At 39.5% G+C, this 26,012-nt stretch overlaps 1 protein-coding gene across 1 annotated transcript in view; it reads left to right on the top strand.

Moving 5' to 3' along the window:
- Nucleotides 1-20,275, top strand: part of EXT1 (exostosin glycosyltransferase 1) — a 272,068-nt gene extending 251,793 nt beyond the window's left edge. Inside the window, exons 6-11 of the mRNA XM_063079733.1 lie at nt 1,808-1,926; nt 3,153-3,248; nt 7,993-8,082; nt 13,734-13,894; nt 16,066-16,237; nt 19,809-20,275. Coding sequence (XP_062935803.1) covers nt 1,808-1,926; nt 3,153-3,248; nt 7,993-8,082; nt 13,734-13,894; nt 16,066-16,237; nt 19,809-19,994 — 824 coding nt within the window. The 3' untranslated portion in view covers nt 19,995-20,275. The remainder of the gene's footprint in view (nt 1-1,807; nt 1,927-3,152; nt 3,249-7,992; nt 8,083-13,733; nt 13,895-16,065; nt 16,238-19,808) is intronic.
- The last annotated feature ends 5,737 nt before the right edge of the window (nt 20,276-26,012 follow it).

The raw sequence follows: 26,012 nt of genomic DNA, 5'->3' as shown, positions 1-26,012 counted from the left end.
CCAGCTGTTCTCATGTTTTGTGATATCTTGGACATTTCCTCTCACAGTTCCAAACTTGAGAAACCCTGGGATAGTAGAGCATCTTTCAAGTTGATTTGTCAAAAAGACTCAAGAGTTTCCATCGAATGCTATTCTCCAAAACAGTCTCACCTGTTTTTAAGTTGTACTTGTTTACCTTGAAACAGATAAGATGAAATTTAAAGAAATTCACTCTCTGAAGTATCAACCAGTGACAAAGAACCTTTCAATCCAAACCAAACATGTTATGGGGATCATGTCAAATTCAGCAAACAGTCCATATTGGTTAATATATTTAGATTAAGTAATTGTCAGATTAAGGCAGTGATTAATAAGAATTTCTGTATATTTCTTATAGAGTACTGAAATCTTCATTTGGAGTTAGCACATTCAAAGTGCGTAAATGATGCTCCTTAAACTATTACAGGGAAATCTAAAAGCGGGGACTTGTTCTCACTGTTAAAAAGTCAATCTCTTAATCATGTTTATTCTTACTTGGCAAAACTTTGGTTGTGTATCTAGATAGTGGGAAGGTTAGCTTCTTTGTAATGTACAATTAAAGTGCTAATTGGATGATATAATTTTCTCTACAAAACATTTATATAATCCTTTAATTTATATGGCCTGATTCTAACCTTTATCCCATCAATATCAAAGCTTAACTTGAATGTCCTTGTACTCTCTTGTTTATATTTAAGCTACTAAAGCACCAAATTAGTGGGTCTAAACTAATGAAGTTTTAAAAGGCTCTTAACCTGTCTCTAATTTCTTAGTGAGTTCTTATGGGAAAACTCATTGGGGGGAAGCCGTCTCACTTCTGTCTCTTTGGTGGCAGTGGTTGTTTTGCATATTTATGATCCTTTTCTACCTAGGGCTTCAGAGCTCGCAATTGGCAGAAGTCTACATCACTTCTTTCTCTTGGCTATGTCACTGCTACACAACGAAGAGATTCTTGGAGTATGGAGGCTTCCTCTCCAAAATAATGATGATGGTGGTGGTAGTGGTGGTGATGAGGGTGGTGATGATGATAGCAGCAGCTAACACATACTGAGTTCTTATTATTTCCTAAGTCCTGTCCTAAGTGCTTTCTTTGTATGCATTAACTTATTTAATTTAATTCTCACAATAACCTCATAAGTTTGGCACAATTACTATCAGCCCCATTTCACAGCTATGGGAACACAGAGGATTAAATAGTTTTTCAAGGTCCCATGACCACCACGTGGTAGAACTGGGGATTTCAACTTAGACCGTCAGGCTCCGGATGCTGTCCTTTTAACTTTTCCCACTTGCTAGTTATGATTTGAAATACCATTAATCAGGCAAAACCCCTTAATTACATAATTAAGGATTTAGACACATGCAAATACCCGGGGAGAGATAGCACATTTAGTTAAGTCCATATGAAAGTATAAGTGACTAGAGTAGAATCGTTCTTGAGATTGGTGAGTGTGTGTGTATGTGCGCGCGTGTGTGTTTTTAGACATTGAGTACCTAAAAAGTTGAAGGGAGAGTAAAGAAACATCAACAAGGGAGGAAAAGGATGTCAAAGGAAGAATCTTGAAATGGGCTAGAAATTGATCTGTAATTTATTGAGGTCTCTAGACTCAAGCAATAGTTAAGTAGCAGCTTTTCACCTTGCTTTTGTTCTGTCAGGACACAAGAAGCAAAGGAAAAATCTGCTAGAAGGGAGCATTAGCTCCAGGGTGAGGCAATGGAGCAAGGAGGAGTAATTTTCTGAGTCTTGTTTTTCAGTGCTTCATCAGGCTCCTCTCTATTTTTATTCCAGGTTTAAAGCCCCCCTCCAAATTCACTGCAGTCATCCATGCGGTGACCCCCCTGGTCTCTCAGTCTCAGCCAGTGTTGAAGCTTCTTGTGGCTGCAGCCAAGTCCCAGTACTGTGCTCAGGTGAGTGGGAAGCTGACAAAGAGACACCTGCCTGCTGCAATTCGTGGGCCTTGGAGGCTCCTTGCTCCTCCTCTGTTGCACACTTGGCTCCCTGGGGTTCATCTGACATCAGACCCTGTTACTCCTCTTGCCTATATCATGCCCCGTTAACGCCCTTCTCATCAGCTTAGAAGTGCTTAAAAGTGAAATCCGCACAGGTAAGGGTTGGGTTAAGAACGACCTTTGCACTGGTATAAGGTTAAAATGTGTGTGTGTGTTTGTGTGTGTACATTTATATACAAGAGGATATTTCAAAAAGTTCATAGAAAAATAAAATTAAAAGATAATACAAATCTTTCCACATACTTTTTGGAGTACCCTTGTATATATCAACACATTCTCTAAAAAATATATAAGCACAGTATTTTGTTTTTAAATGTTAAAATGATAAAGTAACATCAGAGTAACATCAAAAAGACCACTAGGAAGATGCAGAAAACTAAATTTCAATAGGAGAAACAGACTTGTTGGTGTCAGGAAGCATCAACTTTTCTTTCATAGCAACTATGACTATTTATAAAATTGGGAGCAGAAGATTCTATCTATGGTGACAATATTTTCCAAGTCAGTATCACTCCTATACTCTAACAGTGATTTTTCTGATTTTTGAATTCATTTATATAAGAAGGTTTACAAACGGGGAAAGAATGAAATCATGTTCAAGTATGTATTTTTGAACTAAATGCCTTTATTGGAAATTATAAAGTCACATAAAATCAGCAACCATTCTGGAGAATCCAAAACATGAGCTCATCCTAGTGCTATCTTGAACTCTTTTATTTCTTCCATACTGCCTGATGTAGCACAAGTTCATAGCAGATGTTCAGATGTTCAGTGAACATTTCTGTTTAATGTGACCAGTTATCTCACTCATCATCATAACATATCAGAATCTAGGAAACCACTTTATTAAGCTCCTGCAACCCTGAAATTACTTCTTTTCCTCCAGCTTTCCTCTATCCCCAGACATAATTTTTTCAAGTTACCCTTTCTGTCCCGTCTGTAGTTGTTGAAGTGATAAGGTTCTGAAGGTTGCATGGGCGTGGACTTAATTTAAAATTCAGTGTTGATTTCTGCCCTGCCAAGATCTCCAGCTCCTCTTTCTCTTTCTATGAGAAGTGCTTTGGGTTGGAGGCCTACATAAATACAACCTAATCCAGCCATCTAATGATACCTGTCCCTTTTAGATCATAGTTTTATGGAATTGTGACAAGCCCCTACCAGCCAAACACCGCTGGCCTGCCACTGCTGTGCCTGTCATCGTCATTGAAGGAGAAAGCAAGGTAGGACTCGAAGGGCACCTAAATGTGGAACGATCATGGTATCTTCTCTGTGGGACATTTTGGATGTTGGCCCTAGATGTCTTCCTCCTGCCTATGAGAGCTGCTGGCTCTGGATTTTTTCTTCTACAACACTACTTGTCTCATACTGTCCTCAGCTTTGACAGCCGTAGGCTTTCAAATCAGGGAAACTTGGGTCTTGATGCTATCTCATATACTTAATCTCTCTCAGCCTGTTTCCTCATGTACCAAATGGAAATAATAATATATACCCCATAGGGTCATCATTAGGATGGAATGAAATCAGGGTCTGGCAACAGTAATCTTTCCATAAATGACAAGCATGAAGATAAGGCTGGTGGTGGTGGTTATGCATGAGTTTGCTTAGCTGATGAATCCAAATGAGTTGTGTCAGTCAGATCAGTGGTTCTTCCTCCCATTTATCTTAAAAAGGACATTTGCACCGTAATTTTGTTTTGGTATCTCCATCCAAAGACTCTACAAGTGCTTCCTAGCTAGCTACTGCTCCATTCCCCAATTCACTTTGCCCAGAGCTGAACCATCTTCCTGATCAACTCATGACCCTTCGGGAACTCCATTTGCTAATGCCTTAAATTGGTACTTGAAGTCATGCATAATCTGGCCCGAGCCAGGCTTCAATCTTTTCCTTCATTGCTTTCCACTGTCCCCTACCAAATTTGATCATTTACAATCATCTGAATTGCACTGCGTCCTATCCTACCTCTAATTTTTATCTTTGCCAGTTGATGTTCTCAATTCTTTGTCTCCGTCGGCATTCCCATATATCCTTTAAGCCCCTGTTCACATGTTACCACCTCTTTGAAATTTCTCTCACTATCAGAAGCCAGAGTTGAGCTCTTTTTCCTCTAGCTTATGCTTGTTGCTTTCGCCTAGGTCTTACCCATAGTGAAGTGATCTGTCACTACTAAATGAAACTGAGATTGGTGAAGCAGTGCCGTCCAAGAGACTTCCTTTGTCAGTCCCTAAAGGATCAAGTCGTGAAAAACTGGCTCACTCTAAGTACAACACCTTTGAACCAGAATGACAAAATATCAATTTATTAGGTTGAACCACTTGAAATTATCATTTGACTCACCAAAAGTGGCGATTTCATAGGGTTCAGCATAATGCAATGACAACTGTAACTGTCACATGGACAAGATGATCAGTGCACTGTCTATTCAGTTGCAGTTTATGAGTGGCTCATGCATGCTGGGCACTATGTACAGGATTGGAACGCAGTGGGGAATATGACAAATATAGTTACAGCATTCATGGGGCTGGAGTTCAGCAACCTGGTTGTCAGACAGCTGCTTGGTAAGCATTAATGAGAAAAGGTGGGCATTAGAATAATCACATGCCTCCTGGCATCATTCTTTCTTACCTCTGTGAATCCATCTCACCGTGGCATGGTTTCATGAAAGGGAATGCATACAAAAATCTCCTACCTACAACCCCTTATATCCATCTCCCCAGTAGAATAACTTGTCATAGGAATAGCAGTGTTCCAATTCCAGTGCCTGAAGCCCAGAACAGTACTCGGATGCAGTTAACTTTGAACTTTGGGATTCTTTGTTTATTATGCTTCCATGGGTGACCAGATCTCCTCCTGGTAGTTATGTCTTTCTTTGGATATGTCAGAATATTCAAACAGGATCCAGTCTAACTGTCTGGGAGCCATTCTGACTTCTTTAGGTAATACTGCATTTTTATACTGTGATTCATTGATTGGTTTTATATTTTCACTCTCATTGAGTAGTCTCAGTTTCTTTATTTATAAAATGATGATGATAGTAATAGGAACTTTCTTACAGGCTTTATCAGAGGTCTCTTATAAGATGCCTCAGATTCTCTCAGCCATATCTATATCTGGGATCCTGGCCATTTGTTTAGTCCTAGCCTCCACCTTAGCCACTGGTTCCAAGGAACCACGTGACCACTGGATTGATCCCAGATGTGCCTTGGGATTGCACCTCTTAGTAAAGCATGTGCACATAAGGCTTGCTTCAAGCTCTGTATTCCAGGAAACGTGAACTAAGACATAGGGCCATTTTGAGGATTAAATGAGATACTACACATCAGGTGCTTAACCCTGTGCCTATTATACACACACCAATTATTCAGTAAATGTCAGCTACTCTTCTGGGAGGCATTGTAATGTTATGATTTGAATCATGGGCTCCAGAGTCAGACATAACTTTGTGTGACCTAAGGCAAATTGCTTGATCTCTGTGTCTCAGTTCCTCTTTCAACAAATGGAAACAATCATAATACCTAAGTAATAAGGTAGCAAAAAAGGAGCAAATGATATACTATACAGTACATACAAATGTACTTAGAAGTGTGGGCACATCATAGATGCTTAATAAATATTAACTATTGTTGTGCTTTGTATAATTATTTATGTACATTTCTAATCTTCCCCACTAGACGGTAAACTTCTTCAGTCTTGGTCATTTCCTAGTCATGTTTGCTGATTCTAAAGGAGTTAGGATCTCACATGGTAGCTAAACATTTCTTCAATGAACTAACAAGGAAAATCCAGTTCACTCAGGATAGATTTGTAAATACATTGGTTCTTCTCATACTAATCCATTCAAGGAGGTAGCCAAGGCACGGTGTTTGAAAGAAGGCCTCTAGGTTCTACACTAAAATTTGGAAGTGGCTGGCTTCTGGGCTCTTAACCTCTGTTGATGAAGCAGATTCAGGAAAAAAGAAAACAGATCCTTTAAAAACCAGTAGTTGGGTAGGTGATGGGGAAGAAGCCCTATGTCCTCCTCATTTTCCATTTTAAAATCTCCATGTCTAGCCTTGAATCTTAAATTGATGTGTTTGCTACTTTGGCTGAAAAATTCTGTTTTGAATTTATAGGCCTTGTCTTTGCAGTTTTCCCCTGTAGGCTTAACAAGGGAAAGGTCAGGACATTGCTAAGCTGGCAGCGAATGGTTTCTGCATTAGTCAGTGGACATGTAAACAATATCAGAAGAATTGCTTCAGGCTGAGATTTCTGAGTGCTATGTATATGGGGTTGCAGATCACTTTATATTTTATTTTGTTTTGAAAGCCTGAGAAATAAAATAAAAACACCCAGTTGACAGATGTGTAAGAACAGCCCTTGCAGCCATTTATGTTGCAGATACATCCCATGGGCTCTCAGAGATGGGCTAGAGTGGACACATTCCACTCTTTAATGTCCCAAGCTCTCTAAGATCTTCACAGTTCTATGGACAAGCTGTGTTCTTGATGTAAACATAGCTTGGGCTTCCTCTGGGGTACTCAGATTTGTGGAGAGTGTACATTTGGCAGCCAGTTAGGTGTCTCATTTTTCCCTTTTCCTTTGTCTCCAGTGTTCAATTGCTTCATTCCCTGGCCTTTGTGCCTTCAAAGTTGATGGTGAATGTGTCTTTTCCCTCGGGTCTCCAAATATGAATTCAGAGGGGATGCCATCATTGCTATATAACTTTCAGAGGAAGATGGTAAATTTGTGATACACATAGCTGTTTCTAAATTCACTTTTGAGGTCCTTTCCAAACCTGAGACAGGTCTAGCATAGTGGCTGATGTGCTCTGTACAATCACACCATCTGGATGAAGTCCTGGGTCCATGTTGGGCAACCTTAACCTTTCTGTGCCTCAGTTTCCTCCCCTGTAAAATAGGATTATTATAAAGATGAAATGAGATGATGTTCCTAAAGGACTTGGAACATTTCTTGGCGCACAGTAAATGTTAAAAAAAAAAATGTTATTTTTCTGGTATCAGCATTCTCGTAGTTTTCTGTGTTATATTTAATGCAAAGGTTTAAGCTGTGACTATCACAAGGTAGCCTTTCCAGCACCCATTCTTCCAACTGATCTGCTCATCCCCAAGGCCCCCACCACACACATCCACGTGTGTGCACAACTCACCATGCCTTACTCTGGAATTGCCCAAATTTTGTTCATCTACCATCTTCACAATCTTTCTAACCACTGGACCACATGTACTATTATTTAATATTCTTTTCTTTAAATCAGCTCACTTTTCATTCTTTTAAGGTCATCTGTAAGTAACATTACTACCTTTGATTGCTGTAGCTATTCATACATACATACGTGTACGTATTTTTTTTCTAATCTGTGCTAAATAAACACATATCCAAATTTTTAAATGTTTGCACACTTCCTGCAATGGTCTGGCCTCCCAGTGGTGTGTGTCCCACACTTAGAATCATGGCTTCATCCATCCACTCTTTCCTGGCTGCTGGGTGCTGGTTCTCTTCTGTGCCTTTGCATTTGCCTCTGTCTTGAGTGCCTCATTTCAATCTATACCTGGTGAATCCTACCCATCAAGGTCCCACTTACATGTTGCTTCTTCTTTGAGGCCTTCATTTGTTCTGAGCACCTGGTTGCTCCATTCTCTGGTCTCCTGGCATTTTTCATGTTAAGCTAAGACTGGTCATCTGCTTCTTGATGTCCTCTACAGACTATGAACTCCTCAAAGACAGGGAGTATATCTTATTTATCTTTGTACTCCCTTTGACCAGCAAGTTGCCTTGTTTGTGGAACCAATGAATCTGCACTAATAAGATGGAAATCTTTCAATGTTGAGGTGTGACACCATCGTAGGTGGAGTAAAGATCATTGTTTATGAAGGTGAGCATGGGGCAATTTTCCTGAAAACAAAACTCTAAAGTTATCTCTCTTTTTCCCTCATTCCCTCCCTCGTGCCTACTTCCAACTCCCTCCAGGTGATGAGCAGCCGTTTTCTGCCCTATGACAACATCATCACAGATGCCGTGCTCAGCCTTGACGAGGACACAGTGCTTTCAACGACAGAGGTAAGAACTGTGCCTGAGGAGCAGGCGGTGGGCTCTTCAGGCAGTTGCCCCGAGTCCCAAAGTGCCAGCGCTTCTCTTGGCCTTGCTGTGGTGGAAGTCGGAAACATTTTGCAAAACTTCCTGCAGAGCTGGTTTTAATCAACCCAATTCCTGGCAGCACCTTGCCACCACCTGGCACCCTGATGACTGCATTTTCCCCTTTGTTTTCTCCACTAATTGGCTCCTCATTTGCATGCCTGTGCCTCACCTCTCCCCTCCTGCCTGCCCTCCTTTTTTGTTTTTAAGCAGCACAGCTGTGGGCAGGTGTGCAGAACCAAGGGGAGAGGGAGGGGCTCCTGTTTAGCATACCTTGCAACCATGCCCCCCAGAGGAAACAGTCCCATCCTTCCCGCATTATGCTGATGCCTGTGAGGGAGTGTGTCGTCTGTGTTAGGTAACACTGTTCTGGGTTCTAAAGGCAGCTTCTCTTAGTTTAAAGTGCTCATTTTCTTTCACCCACACAAGAGCAAATGGTTTCACTTTAAGGCTGAGATGGAGAGCCCTGCTATTTCAGATGCTCAGGTATTTGTGCCAAAAATAAGATTGCCCAAAGAATGTGTGAGGAGGAGAGACAGAAGAGGGAAGATAGATATGGTAGAAAACCAATTTTTACAACTCGAATGAGTATTGATCTCTGAAACCTTCCTTTAAACCACAGAGGGGACCAATGACAGCTATATAAAAATGTACTGTATCGGAAATACATTATTAATGGTAGTGGCTAAAAAGCACAGAGACTTAACTACTTATACCCTTTCCTCTCCCATCTTTTTTCCTTTTTATTCATAATCATTTCCTTTCACTTTAAACATTGGCACTTACCAGCATGCACTTTCCTGGATGCCAGTCTGGTTCTGATGGTCTGCCGCCCACAGAGCTGGGCCTTGGTATTGACTTAGGCTGGCAAAGTCAGTGTCTCTTGAAATTCCACGGATGCTTCTGATTTCCATCAGATGGAGTTGAACAGACGTTATGTACAAGGACAACCTAAATAATCCCAGGACAAAATGTCGTTGGCCTTACCTTCTTAAAATGCTTTCTTTGTAGCCAAAGCTCTATAAATACTTGAGTAAATGGTTGGGGGTGGGGATGTGTGCTATGGAGATTAAAGAGTGAACACACAGCCACTTGTGTCATGTGGAAGTTGGCAGGAGGAAAGGGTTATTGGAGAGAAGATACCCTTAATGTTCAAAGGGAAAGATAGCCATGGAATACGGGGTACAGGACACTCTGGCTTCCTGCAAGATAATCTGGCATCCTAGGAGCATATTCAATTAACAAGTACTTATTGAAAGATTTCTTTGTTCTGGTCTCCATACCAGGTACTTTGGTTATGCAATTCCTGCCTGTATCCATCAGAGTCTTGGCAGCAAATAAAATTCATATCAGATGATTCAGATGAAGGGACTTGGGATTACTTAGGGAAGTGTGGGTGGGGTTAAAGGACTCCACAAGAGATGGTGAGACACGTGGAGAGCAGCAAGAGCAGGAAAACAGCTCCCACCCTAGGTCTGAAGGAGCGGGAGAAGGAAACAACGCTTCCCGAGTCCCTTAGAGATGGAACTAGGAAGGAGAGGCTGGCTGACCAGAGCTATGATCATGGGGGAATGTGGCTACTGCCAGAACTCTGGTGTCAGTGTAAGGAGGAAGCAGGAAAGAGATACCCTGACCTCTCTCTTTGTCTTGCCTTCATTTGCTTGCTGCTGACTCCCATCGACCGGACCTAACCAGACACCACCCAGCAGTCCATAGGGTTCCATAAGGCATTGAGCAGGGCAAGAAGAGTGAACAGTGGATCTTGGAGGGCAAACACAGGAAAAGCAGCGGTCAAGAAAACTATAGCGTATATCTAAATCATTACCCTGTGACCTGAAGTGTTGATTCATCTTGTATCGTCCCCTGGGCACAAGGCAATTAGTCTCACTCTAGGATTTGTTTTTCCCTGTCCCATGGTGAAATAACTTTCAGCTGCTGTGCTACATCGTTGTGTTGATGAATTTCTTCTCAAAGAATAGCAATTCCGATCACTCAGTGCATGCTGGGAGGAACATGTGTTGTATGTGAAGTAATTAGAAGTCACCGTGGGTTGAAAATGATATGTAAATTTAAGAGGCTGGCAGTCTGGTTTGCTGTTGCCGGCTGATCCGTGGAGTGGTTGTGTCGCCTAAAATGGTTGTGGGCAAGGATTTCTTTCTCTTTTTTTAGGTAAATAGATGTTGGTTCATTTTATTTCCTCTCTAAGGATTCTAAGCTTGTTTAAATGTCTCTCTGTAGCATTAAGGATAGATTTTTAAACAGCATCCTGTAAAGAGTATTAGATATAGTTAGTTTATAGTTATTTACATTTATTTCAGTTGCTGCAAATCCTTAAAAGAAAACAGATGTTGGTTTTCAAGAGAAAAGGCCTTAAGCTGACCTTTGCCTCCTTTGATGTGTTAATGATCTGTGTGAAAGCAGAGCTATCACAAGAATCATAGTTTTATCTGAATTTACTTTTGAGTTCCTTTGAAATGACTTGAAACAGGTTTCTGATAGTAGGAAATTCATGTGATGAAAACACCCCATTGGGTTCTGTAGTAGCTGCCAGTGCATGCGTTTCCTTTTCAAAGAATAATGGAAAACCACAAAGAGTACTGACAGCCAGGCCGATTCTTTGACAACAGGCTACACAATATACTGTCCCATCAGTTGACACCATTAGTATTGAATGCCAGTGACAATGTGTAGGCTATCACAACCTAATTTCAATTTTCTGGCAAATGCTGTCCACTCCCCTGCTGTCTCTTAACTTTGAGATGCACCACTCCCCACTAAGCTTTCTTAACATATGTTTCATACCCTACTTTTTTTTCCCCCAGGATGTTATAGTGTTGGGGAACAAGCCATATTGTCTTTCTTATCTTGAGATAGGGCAGTGTATTAAGGTTTTCCAGAGAAATACAACCAATAGGTGAGTGTGTGTATATATGTAAATGTTAAGTATGTGTGTGTGTATATATATATACACATATACACACACGCATATATATATAAATATATATATATACACACACACACACATATATATAAGTACATGTATACACACACACACAGAGACAGAGAGATTTATTATGTGGAACTGGCTCCCATAATTATGGAGGCTGAGAAATCCCACAATCTGCCATCTGTTAGCTGGAGACACAGGAAAGCTGTAGGTATAATTCCAGTGAGAGTCTGAAGGCCTGAGAAATAGGGGAACCAATTGTGGAAATCTCAGTGCAAGGGCAGTAGAAGACCAATGTTGCAGCTCAAGCAAGCAGGCAGAAAGAAAGGGGTAAATTTCTTCTTCTACTCCTTGTCATCCTATTCAGGCCCTCAGTGGATTGGGTGATGCCCGTCCACACTGGGGAGGGCAGTCTGCTTCACTCACTCCACCAGCTCAGATGTCACTCTCATCCAGAAACTCCTCACAGGCACACCCAGAAATAACCTTTATCTGAATGCCTCATGGTACAGTAAAAGTGACACAGAGACTTAGCCATTGTACCAAATTGGATTTTCATAAAAATTAGAATTTATGGCTGTTTACAAAAATAGTGTCTTCTAATGAAGCCCAAAGAATTTGGAAATAAAAGGATCTTTGAAAATCACCCAGGCTAGGGTTTCCAAAAGATGGTTTTTATATATAAGATAGTTTTAGATGGTTCATTACAAGTATATTTAATTTTACCAATTACATTTTTATTTTAATGTTTGTTAGAAACTGTATTATTTTCTAATATAGCCAGCAACCAGACCTAAGATTTTACTGACATTTTTACCCAAGATGAAGCTAATTTAAAAACAAAAGTAGTCTATTTAAAGAAAAATATTAAATAAGTAATTAAACATGTGGTATGGGAATATGGCAAAAAGTGTGGGAAATACTGGTCTAGGCTTATTAGCTCTGTCTTATTTTGTCGAAGTAAAATTCACGTAACATAAAATTAACCATTTTAAAGTATACGATTCAGTGGCATTTAGTACTTTCACAGTGTTATGCAGTTATTACCTCTGTCTTCTTCCAAAATATTTTCATTAAAGAAAAATCTTAATTTCATTAAGGAAACCCTATACCCATTAAGCAGTTCTATCCCTAGTCTTTGGCAACCACTGATCTGTTTTCTGTCTCTATGGATTTACCTATTCTGGACATTTCCTATGCATGGATTTATATGATAGTTGGTCTTTTATATCTGGCTTCTTTCGTTTAGCATAATGTTTTCAAGGTTCATCCATGTGGTAGTGTGCATCAGTACTTCATTCCTTTTTATAGCTGAATAATATTCCATTGTATAAATATACAGGATATCATATTTTATTTATTTATCAGTTGATGGAATTTAGGTTGTTTTCACCTTTTGGCTAATGTGAGTAGTTATTTGCCCTGCTTGAACCTCTAAGAGGGTAGGACCTGGACTATGTGCAGAATAAATGAAATTTCCATTTGTATTGTTTATCAAGAAGAGAGAAAGCAAAGGTTGCAGGGTGAATTGTAACCTGTATAAGAAATAAATTTCTTTCACCACTGTAGCAACAGAACCAAAAGAGAGGTTATGATATAGTATATACCGAATTTCAAACCAGATTGTCTGGGTTCAAATCTTGGCTCTGTCCCTTGTTAGGTCAGGCAAATTACTTCCATATATCTTAGTTTCTTTTTCTGTGAATTAAAGAATATAGAGGTGCCTACCTCACAGGGTTATTGTGAGGATAAAGTGAGTAAGACTGTATGAGCACCTGTAACTGTGCCTGTCATATTATAAGCATTGTGTGGTTGTTTGCTGTTACTATTGTTATTTTTATTTTGTAGGTATTATTTTTATTTGTCATTCATCAAATGATCATAGAAAGTCAGAATGGGCTTACACATTTGAAAACAGACTGTTTGCTAACTATAAATGTTAGTATATAGCAGGTTCATAAGTATCTGTTTTGGGTTATTACATAAGCACTGAAAAATCATTTGGCTGCATATCCTTTAAGGTAATCCTGTGGCTTCACTGTGAATGCTTTTTTGTAGCTTTCCCTTGAACTGTGCATCTTTAAGCCTGAGAGGCCTGAATTACTTTTTCTTTATGATATCTGCTCCGTATTCCTGTTAGAACTGTGCTTTTTAAAAAATTCTTTTCTCTCGCTCTGATTTTAGTCACTTTGGTTTTGATATATGCTGGTTATGATGTATGCCGTGTATTCATTCTCTGAATGTACATAGGAAATCTTCCGTTTATGAAACATGAGTTTGTGCTTCATGTGAATCAATCGTCACATGCACCTTTGGTGGTGTGGAGAGAAGCAACTGCTTCTTCAACTTGTTTTTCAGCTTAAACAGACTGGATTTCTAAGGACATATCAGCAATTTTTTTCTTTCATTTTCATACTAAGCTGAAGTTTCTTTAACAGAAAACATTAAAATGTGCATAATTATGGGGCAAAATGTCAAGCAGTCAGTTTAATTTGCTGATGAATACATGGAATTAATGTTGTGCAACAGTCCCGGGATTTCGCATTATGAATTAGCAGAGGGAAGGTAATGTTTTGTTGACATTTGTTAACACTGTTGATTGCTTGTTTGGCTTGTGTTCTGCCTGCAGGTGGATTTTGCCTTCACAGTGTGGCAGAGCTTCCCTGAGAGGATTGTGGGGTACCCTGCACGCAGCCACTTCTGGGATAACTCAAAGGAGCGGTGGGGGTACACGTCAAAGTGGACCAATGACTACTCCATGGTGTTGACAGGAGCTGCTATTTACCACAAGTGAGGAATTCAGACACGTCTCTTATAGGTTTTACATAGCTCCTTATATTAGTTTCTGGCTGCTGCATGAATAAGAACTTAAGCCAAATCTTGTTAACAACATTTACGAAAATTAGTCTGTATCCCTGCTTAAGTTTTGCTGATGTGGCAAATGTGTTTAAAAACCCATAAAACCACTTGGCTTATTACATTTCTAGAAATCGTGGTAGAGTAACATTTTCAGTTAGTCTGAAGTACGAAGGCACACTTGGACGTATTGGGTAACTGAGTATTTAGAATAACAACAGAAGTAAATACTTAAATGAGCACCTCCAGGCATTCTTCTGGGTGCTTGGGACTCACCATTCACCTTGTATAAAACAGAAAAAAATCCCTGCCACTGCAGGTCTTACATCCTAACAAAGGGAGTCACAATAGACATACTGATTGCATGGAACATTAAGGAGATGTGTGATATAGCAAAAAGGCAAACCAGAGAAGAGTAAGGGCTCAGAAGTGCTGAAGGGCATCAAGGGGCAGGTTGGAGGGTGGCCAGAGTGGTCCTCGTGGAGGGGGTGAAATTTGAGCAGAGACTTGAAGAAGGAGAGGAAGTTAGCCAAGAAGATACCTGCAGCAAGCATGTTCTGGCATGGGAAACAGCCAGAATAAATGCCCTGAGGCTGAATGTTGGAGGAGCAGCGAGAAGGTCAATGTGACTGGGTGGAGTGGGTGAGAGCAACTGAGAGAAGAAGCCTGTCATGTGGACTTTTCTGCTAAGTGGCATTGGCATGGGTTACCAGTGCTGGGGTTTGAACAGAGCAGAGACATCAGGCTTATGTGCGAGGCGTCCACTGTGGATGCTATGCTAAGAGTAGGCTCTAAGAGGGCCAGGATAGGAGCAGGGAGACCTATTAGAAGGTGACTGACCCTATCCAGGCAAGCAGTGATGGAGCCAGGGACCATGAAGGGAACAGTGGAGGTGGTACATAGTGCTCAGAATGTGGGCATATTTTGGAGATGTTCCAACATGATGTCCTGGCAGACTGGATATAGAGTTCGATGGCTCTGTATTTTTGACCTAAAGAAGTGGAAGAATAGACTAGCCATCAACAGAAATGTGGAAAGCTAGAGATGGAGTAAGTACTAGAGAAAACACAGAAGTTCAGTCTCGCACATGTTAACATCCAAAAAGATATGTTGACAAAGGTCAGTGATGGAGACATAAGTTTGGCAGTTGTTTGCATATATTTGGTCTTTAAAGCCAGGGGCCGGGAGTAAGATTGGCAAACTAGTAAGTGTAGGTAGCTAACATTCTGCCCCCCCAGTCATTAATGGTATCTCCACTCTTCTGTCTTAATAACGTGAACACACAAATCTTATCTTAGTCATTTTTAGTATAGAAATAGAGAATCTTGCCATCTCAGGGGTAGGACTGGAAATGCCCAAGGCATAAACATTTAGGGTGACCTAGTCTTGATCTACAGATTTCACCTCTTGAAAGTTTATTGCTCACCTTCCTTCTGCCATCACCATGCAAAGAGTCTGATTCATTCAGAAGTTTTTTTCCTATAAATATATGCAGTATGTATATGAATACATGTAAAAAAAAATTAGTAGAATGAGAATTAATTCTAATTAATTGTAGGTTCTCCATAATGATTGACCACCAGATTAATTTAGATTTTTCTCTAACGGGGTTGAAATATGTATGGCTGTAGAACAAAAATAGAACAGTTTGACTCAGAGTCAAGAGATAGTATTGAATACAGTTCTGATTAAGCCAGTAATTAAAACTGCAAAGCAGCTTTGTAATAATATATAGATCATGTGTCAGTAACTTCTCTTGCCATCTAAGTATACAGTTTCTCTTTCTAACTGACCAGTCATATTAAAATTAGACTAGGCAAGCAATATCTACATCTATGTTTACCTCTGTGCCTTGTTTCCTCATCTGTAAAATGGGAATAATAGTAGGTTCCTTATGAGGATTAAATGAGGCATTTCTTGTAAAACACTATAGAACATTATCTAGCATAGAGCAAATACCATGTAAGTGATAGCTATCATTGTCATCACTGTCATCACCAAGACATGTTTAGGGATTCAAAAAATGGGTATGTGTTTTCTATCAAAGAAGTCCACTTGTCATTATGTAATGGTGGCCCCTGTGAAATGTGTCTTTGAATTTACAGATATTATCACTACCTGTACTCCCATTACCTGCCAGCCAGCCTCAAGAACATGGTAGACCAACTGGCCAATTGTGAGGACATTCTCATGAATTTCCTGGTGTCTGCTGTGACAAAATTGCCTCCAATCAAAGTGACCCAGAAGAAGCAGTATAAGGAGACAATGATGGGACAGGTAAGAGGAAGAGAACTGTCTTTTCTCAGTTCACTCACTGGTGGTCCAGCCTGTGGCAATGAGGACTCGTGTCCCTCTAGGTACTCTACCAAGAGGCATAATGAGGGGATATCAGAAATAAACCACATCTAAAAGCTCTGAAGGAACATATGGTTTGGAAGATGCAACTCAAAAGTATCTTTATGCCAAGAATATAAAGCTCTCATAATAACCTGTAAGGTGACAGAAGAAGACATGTCTTCAAAGTTTATCTTAGTTCCTTTGGGCTGCTATAACAAAAATACCATAGACTGGGTGGTTTAAATAACAAACATTCATTTCTCGTAGTTCTGGATGCTGGGGAGTCCAGCATCAAGGCACTGGCAGATTTGGTGTCTGCTGAGGGCCAGTGTCCTGATTCGTAGATGGCCGTCTGCTCGCCGTGCCTTCACATGGCAGAGTGGAGGACAAGAGTGCTCCCTGGGGAACCTTCTGTAAGAGCACTAATCCCGTTCCTGAGAGCTCCACTTCATGACCTAATCACCTCCCAAAGGCCCCACCTGCAAATACCATCACACTGCAGGCTAAGCTTAAAGATATAAATTTGGGGGAGGCACAAACATTCAGTCTGTAGGAGAGTTAAACACCTACGAAGAATTTGTGTAAGTTTATTGTAGGTGCCTTATTTAATGACTAGTGAATAATGCTGTCTTCAACACAACCTTCTGGTGGTTGCTCATGACTTACCAGGAGTCTCAATACTCTACTTTCAGTTCTAGAACCAGCACTTATAAATTGTAGGCAAGTCAGTTACCTGCTGAAACTCAGTTGGCTCATCTTTAAAATGGAAATGGAGAAATCTAACTCACAGGCTTGAGAGAAGATCTATGAAAGTTTTATGAAAGCAAACTAAAATATTGTGTTGAGTCATAAAATTTTTGTACTTTCAAGGCAATATAATCCAACCTTCTCTTTTATAAGTAAGAAGGTTAGGACCCAGAGAATTTAAGCATATTGCCACACATTGCCCGCTAAGTTAGAGATAGCACTGGGAGTTGAATCCTAGACTCCATTCGTTCCACTGCTTGTTCTTCTACACCCCAGGGTCCTGGTATCAGGCCCATCTGGATATGCTGAAGTTCATCTACCTTTATTCATCTTAGGCAAAGCCAATACTTATACAAGAAATGAAAAATCTTAAGTAAGACCACTTAGAACTGTCCAAATTAAATCATGAGCATACAATAGGTTTGGAATCAACCTGAAAGAACATGCTTTAACACGGATATGTCAGTTCAATTGTTTGGGGATTTTCCAGGTGCCTTTTTGTAACAGGTGTTAAAAATCATACACAAATCTAGCTTGTACAAAGGAAAACTTAGCTAGGCCTCCTGGTAACACAATGGATGGTTTTTCATTTGCTAAATTTAGAGCAAAAAATTTACAGGGTTTTAAGTTTATAAAATTTAGTCATTTAATATTTACTGAGCATGTACAGGTTACCGACACTGTTGTAGGTACTGGTTATGACAAAGGAGCTGCCCTTAGCAGAAGTCTGGCAGACAATTTTATTTCCCTCTAACTACTAAAAGAATAGACAAGAGAATTTGTAAGAATTTTTAATCTTTAAGGCTGAAAAACTATTCAGAGACAAATGATGTATTGTCCACTATGTGTCCAGACATTTTAATATATATTATTTCTTGTAAGGACACACTGTTCCTTTAATATTGTTTGCTCAGAGAGTTCTTCAGACTTCCCTGAGGTTATACGCTCATTAGGGATGGAACTCTAATAACATAATTTCTTAGAGGTTGTTTTTGTGCCTTTTTCATAGATTTGCTAATTCTATCAAACCAATAAGTCTAGTAATTTCACATATCTTTTGGGACAAATCTAAATTTAACCTTAGGTCTAAATAGATTTATCCAGCTACTATATTTGCCCACTTCTTCTCATCATGCTCATTAGTTTGTTGAATATTTAAGTGACTAGTGATGTAAATGGATATCATACTCTAAGATTATATTTTTATTACACAGGAAAAAAATCTCCTCTAATATATGTTCATTGACCAGAATAAATGTTAAAATCTAGAGGCAAAAAAAGATACTTGAATGATTCAACTGGACTCTTTTTTTTCATTTGTGAACAAAAATAAGAAAGAGCTTAAGCTCTGCACAGTATTTCCATTTGCCTATGTGAGCACTTTTGCTGGGTGTGGGGGTCTGGCCCTTTGGGAATGAGTGGGCCAATCAGAAGTGGCCTGCAAACCCATATCAATTTAGAAACAAAATGAGATATCTTTGGGATTCTGATATAAACTCAACCATTTAGCTTAATTTGATACCTTTTTCTGATTTGTCAGGTGGAGTTCTCTTGGTATAAATGGTAAAGAATGGGGCCTGAGTTCTGCCCCTTTCTAGCCTTGAACAAATAAGTGTAACTTTCTTGAACCTACTTCCTCAACTATAGAAGGGGGATGTTATTACCCGGGTAGATACTTTACCAGGTTGTTGTGAAGCTCAAATGAGCTTCACGAAAACATTTTACAAATAGTGTTTTGTTTGTTATTCTGCTGCTCAGAGGTAACTTGACATTTGTATTTATCTCTGATGTTATTTTCAAGCATGTTGACACTTGTGATTTTAAACTGACTCTGAGTGCTTCTCACCCTAAAATGTACCTTCCTATGAAAGTATATTTCTAACAGTGTAAATCTTTTTTCTATTCTGGATGATCAATGACTCTTTATGGGGTTAATTATCCTTTAAAAAGCAATCTTTGGGCATTTTAGTGGAGTAGAAAATGCAATAATTCTTGGGTTAAGAGAAGAGCAGAGCTGAGATTTTAGCGTATAGTTAGTCTTAAAGACACATGCTCTCTATACAACTGAATTCATCCCCTTACACTTCATGGAGTCATCTCAGTGGAGACATTTACAGAAGGGAAAATGAATTTTTAGATGCCACATAGTACTAGCCTTGGATGAAGTGTAAAAGGTTTTATTTTGTTCTTCAACTATGCATGTGACTTTTTAACAAAGGACTCAATGGAAGCTTTATAAAGGTAGAGGGATAGTAGAAGGGAGGGAGAGATGGATTGATAGAAAAATAGACTTCTGAAAGTTGATTATTGATATCTCCAAATCAACCAAGTAAACAAGAAGGATTTAGAAAACTATCTTTGAAATCATAAACACATTGTTAGTCATAATATTTGGTCCCAAGTACAAAGAGAAGTTTTATATTAAGTGACCATAGTAGTTGAGGTTCCATTGGTAAGTCATCTACTGACCAGAGAATTAGTCAGTTCAGAAAACTTGAGAGAATTAGTCATCAACATGGATCTTTGAGTATTTGAATGGTTTTAACATTGAGGAACTTAGCATTTCTTGGGAAAACCTTCCTCTGGCAAGGCTAGAAACCAAGATCTGTGCGTGCGTTTTCCCCAGGTGTGTGGATGGTGAGGCTTGGTGGTCAGACCAGACCCCAAGCTCTTCTGCTACCCACCACCTGGCTCAGTTTTCTGCAGTGTGTCCATCTCACCTGCACTCCCTCATCATCCTCCTGATTTCTCTCCTTTTCCCTAGACTTCTCGGGCTTCACGTTGGGCTGACCCCGACCACTTTGCCCAGCGACAGAGCTGCATGAATACGTTTGCCAGCTGGTTTGGCTACATGCCGCTGATCCACTCTCAGATGAGGCTCGACCCCGTCCTTTTTAAAGACCAGGTCTCTATCCTGAGGAAAAAATACCGAGACATTGAGCGACTTTGAGGAATCCAGCCATGGTGGGGAGGGGAAGAAGCAAGAAGAGACGGGATCGAGCTGTTCTCTCTTCCCAGTGCAGATCCACTCAACAGCAGAGCCAGATTGTGCCAAGTATCCAAATAAATTCAGATGAACAGATGACAAAAAAAAAAAAAGGCCAATGAGAACTCAACTCCTGGCTCCTGGGACTGCACCGGACTGCTCCAAACTCACCTCACTGGCTTCTTTGTCCCAAGACTAGGTTGTGTACAGTTTAATTATGGAACATTAAATAATTATTTTTGAAATGATTGCTATGCAGGTTTAAACTTTTTTAATGATCAAAACTATTAAAAACCAGAGTTCTTTCTTTAATCAAAATTGTGTTGGTTGTGAGTATTTCAAAGTTGCTACTTTTCTTCCCACAGACATCATTGCAATTGGTCATGCAGGTTTCCTGCAGTTGCAAAAGCTCAGACTTCATGGAAAACACATAAGTCACTCTACCCCGTGTCAGGGAATAACTAAGCATAAGTTAAGACACGTTCATTATTCAACTTTGCCAGTGCAAATTGTATTCCACTTTGAATTTTTAAATCCACTTGAACTTTTATCTCTAAAATGTCACTGCATGAGAGAAAGTATTCTGACTTCCAAGTAGGCAGTTCTAACCAAAAACTTTGTTTGAGATATATAAGTATGATAATCTTTTTTCACTGGGGGTTGGGGGAAATTAGTACCAAGAAAACACTAGGATAATTAAGAAATGTTCAGTTAGCAAGGAAACAATCCAAACAACCTACCAGCATGTTAGTGAGATGGGAATATTGACCCACAACGGTAACTCAGTGCTTTTCAGGAGTGTGGGCTAGATTATAGACTCAACCATTGACATGTCTGCTTACAGCTGGAGAAAGGCTTTGGTTTAGATTCCAAGGAAGAATGATTATTTTGGGGATGGGGAGAGACAGATTATTTACAAAATGAGTTCTTTAATGTTTATGAAAACCTCAAGTTTCAGAAGCTTCTCTATTGAGAAAGAAATAATATGTAAATTCACACCATTGAGTGAGAGGATTGCTGTGCAGAAACAGGGTGTGCCTCACCATTCGGACACTAATACCATTTTTGGTCAAACGTTGTTTTAAGCAAGAATCTGGCAAACAAAATAGTTAGAAACAAATGTGATTTCTATTTAATTATAATGTTTATATCTGTGGAGAAGTTTAGTTGTGCTTTTTGTTAAAAAGAACCTTTCTATGCCTGCAGATGCTGTCTTGAGCTTATGATTATTGTGAAGCTGCAAATACAAACTGAAAAGAAAAAAGCAAAACTATATTCCTTAACTCCAATATAAAAAATGGAGACTTCTGATATTAAATGCTTTCTTCTACTTGGAAGAGGCAAGAAGGAACAGAGAAAAGAAAGACATTATTGTGTTTTACCACCTATTATGCAGAATAGACAATAAGCACTTTAGGTTTCTTTTCTCCCCTAAACTCTCACACGTTTTTACATTAATTTCCAGTTTTGTTTTAGAAGAAAAGCCCATCATAGAATTATGTTCCAGTACTTCAAGAGACTGGCTTAGGTCAGTGGAAACCATAAGTCCAGTAGACATCTGAGAATAACTTGCTATGAGAGCACAGAGAGGGAGCAGTAAAACAGGGTGAAAGTTAAGTGTCTGCAGAGGTCCAGAGGGATAACAGACTACCTAGGAGCAGAGCAAGGACCAGGGCCCATGATCAGATGCTGTGTTGTGAGTGGTGCCCAGGCAATGAAGTTCAACTAGAGAGGGGCTTTTCTCTGCGCCTTTTTTTCTGCAGAACAGCTCCTCATACCTCTCTCATCCAATTTGACCCATCCTTAGCCCACTCTCAAGCATGTGACATTTTCCCCTAAGTAAATGTGATTATCTCATGTATTTGTTGAGATGGTCCATGGAACTTGCACTTGTGTCTTTCTATAAAATACCTAGTCTAATAGGTCATGCAATGTAAGCTGCAGTTCTCAGAGAGTTAGAGAGTTAGCAATTAATCCTTATTCATTTGGCTTTTGCAAATTTGTATTTAAATTTGTTCTGGATTGGCAAATTATTCTTCTATTTTTCTCCTTTACAAAAAATGAATGCAATATTTTGTTCAATGACCTCAAGCCAACTTGAAATTTATGTTGTCATCTTGGATTGCAAAGTAGTGTCCCTAATTGTAACAGTCAAGTCACATGAATGAATTCAGGGACTGCTTTGTCAGATTTACCTGTCACAAAGTTCACAGGGCACATATTCTCTACAAACAACCTGTATTAGGTGAAAAAAGATGGTAATTATAAATGAGAACAGGATCTGACACTTTTCATCCACTTTAAATCTCCACGGTTTCATTTTGTGTCATTCTCTGAGTAAATCTCTTTGGGATGCTAGCTACTATATTCTTTTCTCATGGGGAATATATGGCTGGGAATTGAACAATGCTTAGCAAATAGTGAGGCCCAACAGGAAGATGTAATTTTAATTCACTTAAGGAAGAGTTGTAATGTATTGCAGTGAGTTGTCAAATCATAGCCATCTCTGTAGGATGTCAGGAGTTATCTCTTAGCCAACTTTAATGATTACCAGGGGTCCCTGAGTGAGCCAACCTGTGCTGAGTTGGTAGGAAGCCAAGGGCAGAGGGTGTAGTGCCAACCACGTGATGAGTTACATGCAGAAACTCCATAGAGTATTTGGCTGCTTATGATTTCCACACAATATCTGTTCCCAGCTCCACATTAGGATGCTTTATTTTAGAAATATTTTTTTTAAAGCTGCCTATGTATTTATATATAAGGCTTATAAATATTGAAGCTTACATATACATTATAAATATCATCTTTGTTGAAAATAACAAAATGGCCCAAAATTGAGACCTTAGGGGAAAAAAAAATCTATGAAATAATCACTGTAGTCATAGCACAGAAGATAAGATAACTAGGTGGTCTTACCAGGGCATATCAGCACACTTTGCAGATATGATGCTTCAGAAGAAAGGGAAATCTCATACCTGGAATCTTATGTGCGTTACAGTTTAATTTCTTCTTGTTACAAATGGTGCTCAAAGAAGGATCAATCGTGGTTGCTTCCTTCAATTTCCCTTTTGGAATGATTTTTGTTTTTCATTACAGTAGGCTATGTTAGCCTTTATTTTGGTGGTTCTCAAATACCTGGTGACTTGAAGGAATATTATGCTGGTGGCCTTTCATAAAGGTTACTGAACTTTAATTTAATCAGGGGTGAGATGAATGAATGTGAATAGACCAATATACTGTTTAAAAACGAAAAACAGGATGCTTGATTTAAGAAGTAATGAAATTCTAATCACACCTCTTTAAAGGGCGCAAGCAGGGAGAAAGCAGAGAGTCTCGCCAGGTTAGAATCAGAATGAGACTCTTGCTGAACAAGGCTCGATTGTGGATGTAAAACCCAGAGGTGTCTTATGTTTCCTTGGGTCTCTGAAAGCCCCAGTTTTTAAAAAAGTACCAGTTATTTCTGCAAACTCTCAAATAAAAATGTCCCTGCCTTCTAATTGTTAATATAATCAACATGCAGCTGGTACATCAGGACCCAGCTGCTGAATTCATTTACCTAGTTTCCATTTACAGCAGCCATAGACAGGAACCTTTCACATCAATTTGTCGTTCTTGGGGCTAGACTTTAAGCAAGAAATTTCTTTCACTTCCAGCCTTTTTCTCAGGCATGCTTGATGGGAACAAAGTTGTTTTGAGTTGAGTTCTCAGTGAATAAGCATGAATATCAGGCTGTGCTAAACTTGTCTCACAATTAGAACTTCAGCATATAGAGATTAGATTATTCTTTGACTCTGTCTATTAAAAAAAAGGATCAAGTATTCTAAGAAAATAGTCTCTCCCATTAATTCAGTAATGCTGTCCAGAAGCTCTGGATAGAAAAGCTGCTATTTATACCATAATCGCAATAATGAAGATGACTCCTGAAAACCATCTCCCTTTTTTGCCCTTTCCAAAAATCAGAGGCTTTTGTTTCCATGATTTTTACTTAGCAGGGACTGTAGCTGTCACTAATCTAGAGTTCCAATACATTCCATGTCAGGATCCTCAATGAGCTACCCCAAATTGGAACTTCTTTGGCCCAATAAATAGGTGGGGAAGTCAATCATTGAGAAAGTTAAGGCCTCAGAATAGTGTTGTCTCACCCTTGTTTAAAATCAGGTCAAGCTAGCCTTTCAGTCACTCTATGTTTGTGATAATTTGCCTTTTAGGCCTCAGGTCATTTGATTTCTGCAATAGTTTTCTGTTCTTCTACAGAAATGCATCCCTTTCCTCTTTGTTGTAATTGTTACTAAAATTAAGGCCATGCAAATGACCTGGTTACCATGTAATGAAGCTTGTATACTTATTTTGAGAGAAAAATATGTATAGGATATGTTGAGGGGTAGGAAAAAAGACATCGAAAACTGGAACTATTTTAGGTGGCAAATTGTAAAGCAAAAATTAAAAAGTATACCTTATTTTGTATACAATGTACATTTGGGACAGAGTTTTCTAATATGTTGCCAATGTTTTTGTAGTGTTACCACAGGTCTTTTCTGAAGTGTTTTCCCCAATTTGTTATAGACTATTAATGACTTAGTGCAATTAAGCCTTCAGTGTGTGTGAGAGAGAGAGAGAGAGAGCGTGTGAGAAAATACAAAGCCATAGATTTTGATTTACTTCACTGACCTGTGTAACTTTATGTCTGGGTTTTGCCATCCAAGATAGATTGTTTTATAGAGAGTGTCACCAAAGACTTTTTCCTTCCAATTTATAGAAGAAAAAGAAAAAGAAAAAGAAATTATTAATAAATGACATGACTTTCCATCTGTGTGGTTTTCATTCCATCTTTTCTGTTGACTATAGAAAGACGCCAGTTCTTGGGAGAATTCCATCTGCCAGGAAACACAAAGCTTCCTGGGGATTCTGGGGGAGGCAGGCAGATGAAATTGGACCAAGTGAGTTGGGTGAAGGTCTAACTGTCACAGCCTGGCTGCAGCCCAGTACCCGGCCTCATGAGGAACACGGGGCCGCCAGCAGATGCTGTTGGTGCTGTTGGAAGCAGGCCAGTGTGAGCAGTGGTGATGTGCCCAGTTCTCAGCGTTCCTCCACATGGAAGCTGGGACAAAGTGGCAGGGCTGGACCACAGAGCAACTGGAGCCTGACAGCTGTGGCCATTACTCCCTCCATCTTAACTACTGCACAGAGCTCATGAATTACTGGTTAGCGAAGCATTTATGAGATTGGTGTTTCTCAAAAAGAGTTTATAAATGGCACCAGGTGTGGGGCAGGCAGCTCCATGATTCAGGGCCACTGCAGTAAGGTTTCATAGCAGTAGTGAACCTCTTTCCCATACCCCTCTTTCCTCCTTTCCTTTCTTCCTCTCTCCTTCCATTCCAGTGGTATCTCCTACCCATCTCTATTATCCTTCTTCTACCCTCTTTTCTTGGATATTTTTACAGAAAGGACATTTGTTAGTCCATTTCTGTTGCTTATAACAAAATACTGAAACTGAGTAATTTATAAAGAAACAAAATTTGTTTCTTACAGTTTGTAGCCTGGGAAGTCCACACTTCGGAGGGCACATCTGGTGAAGACCTTGTTATAGTGGTAACTCTCCACAGCAATGCTGGGTATCACATGGTGAGAATGGGCTGAGCAAGAGAGAATTAAACTTCTCACTAGCTCTCCATATAACACATCATAACCATGCCCATGGCCAACCATTAAACCACCAATGGATTAATCTATTCATAAGGATTCAGTCTGCACAATCTAATCACCTCTTAAAGGCCCCACCTTTCAATTACCATAGTAGGATTTCCCACCCTCTTAACACTGTTACAGTAGGGATTAAGTTTCCAATGCACAAACTTTTGGGGGACACACAACCTATAGCAGGACATAAATCACCAACTTCATATATTTGCAGAGGAGTAAATGCCAAATTGCATTTGGGAGTGTTGATTTGTTGTATGACATCAATCACATTTTATGTTCTGT

The sequence above is a fragment of the Cynocephalus volans genome, chromosome 15 (genome assembly GCF_027409185.1).
Source record: "Cynocephalus volans isolate mCynVol1 chromosome 15, mCynVol1.pri, whole genome shotgun sequence".
NCBI lineage: Eukaryota > Metazoa > Chordata > Mammalia > Dermoptera > Cynocephalidae > Cynocephalus > Cynocephalus volans.
Note: the sequence above shows the minus strand (reverse complement) of the source record. Positions and strands in the feature narration are given on the sequence as shown.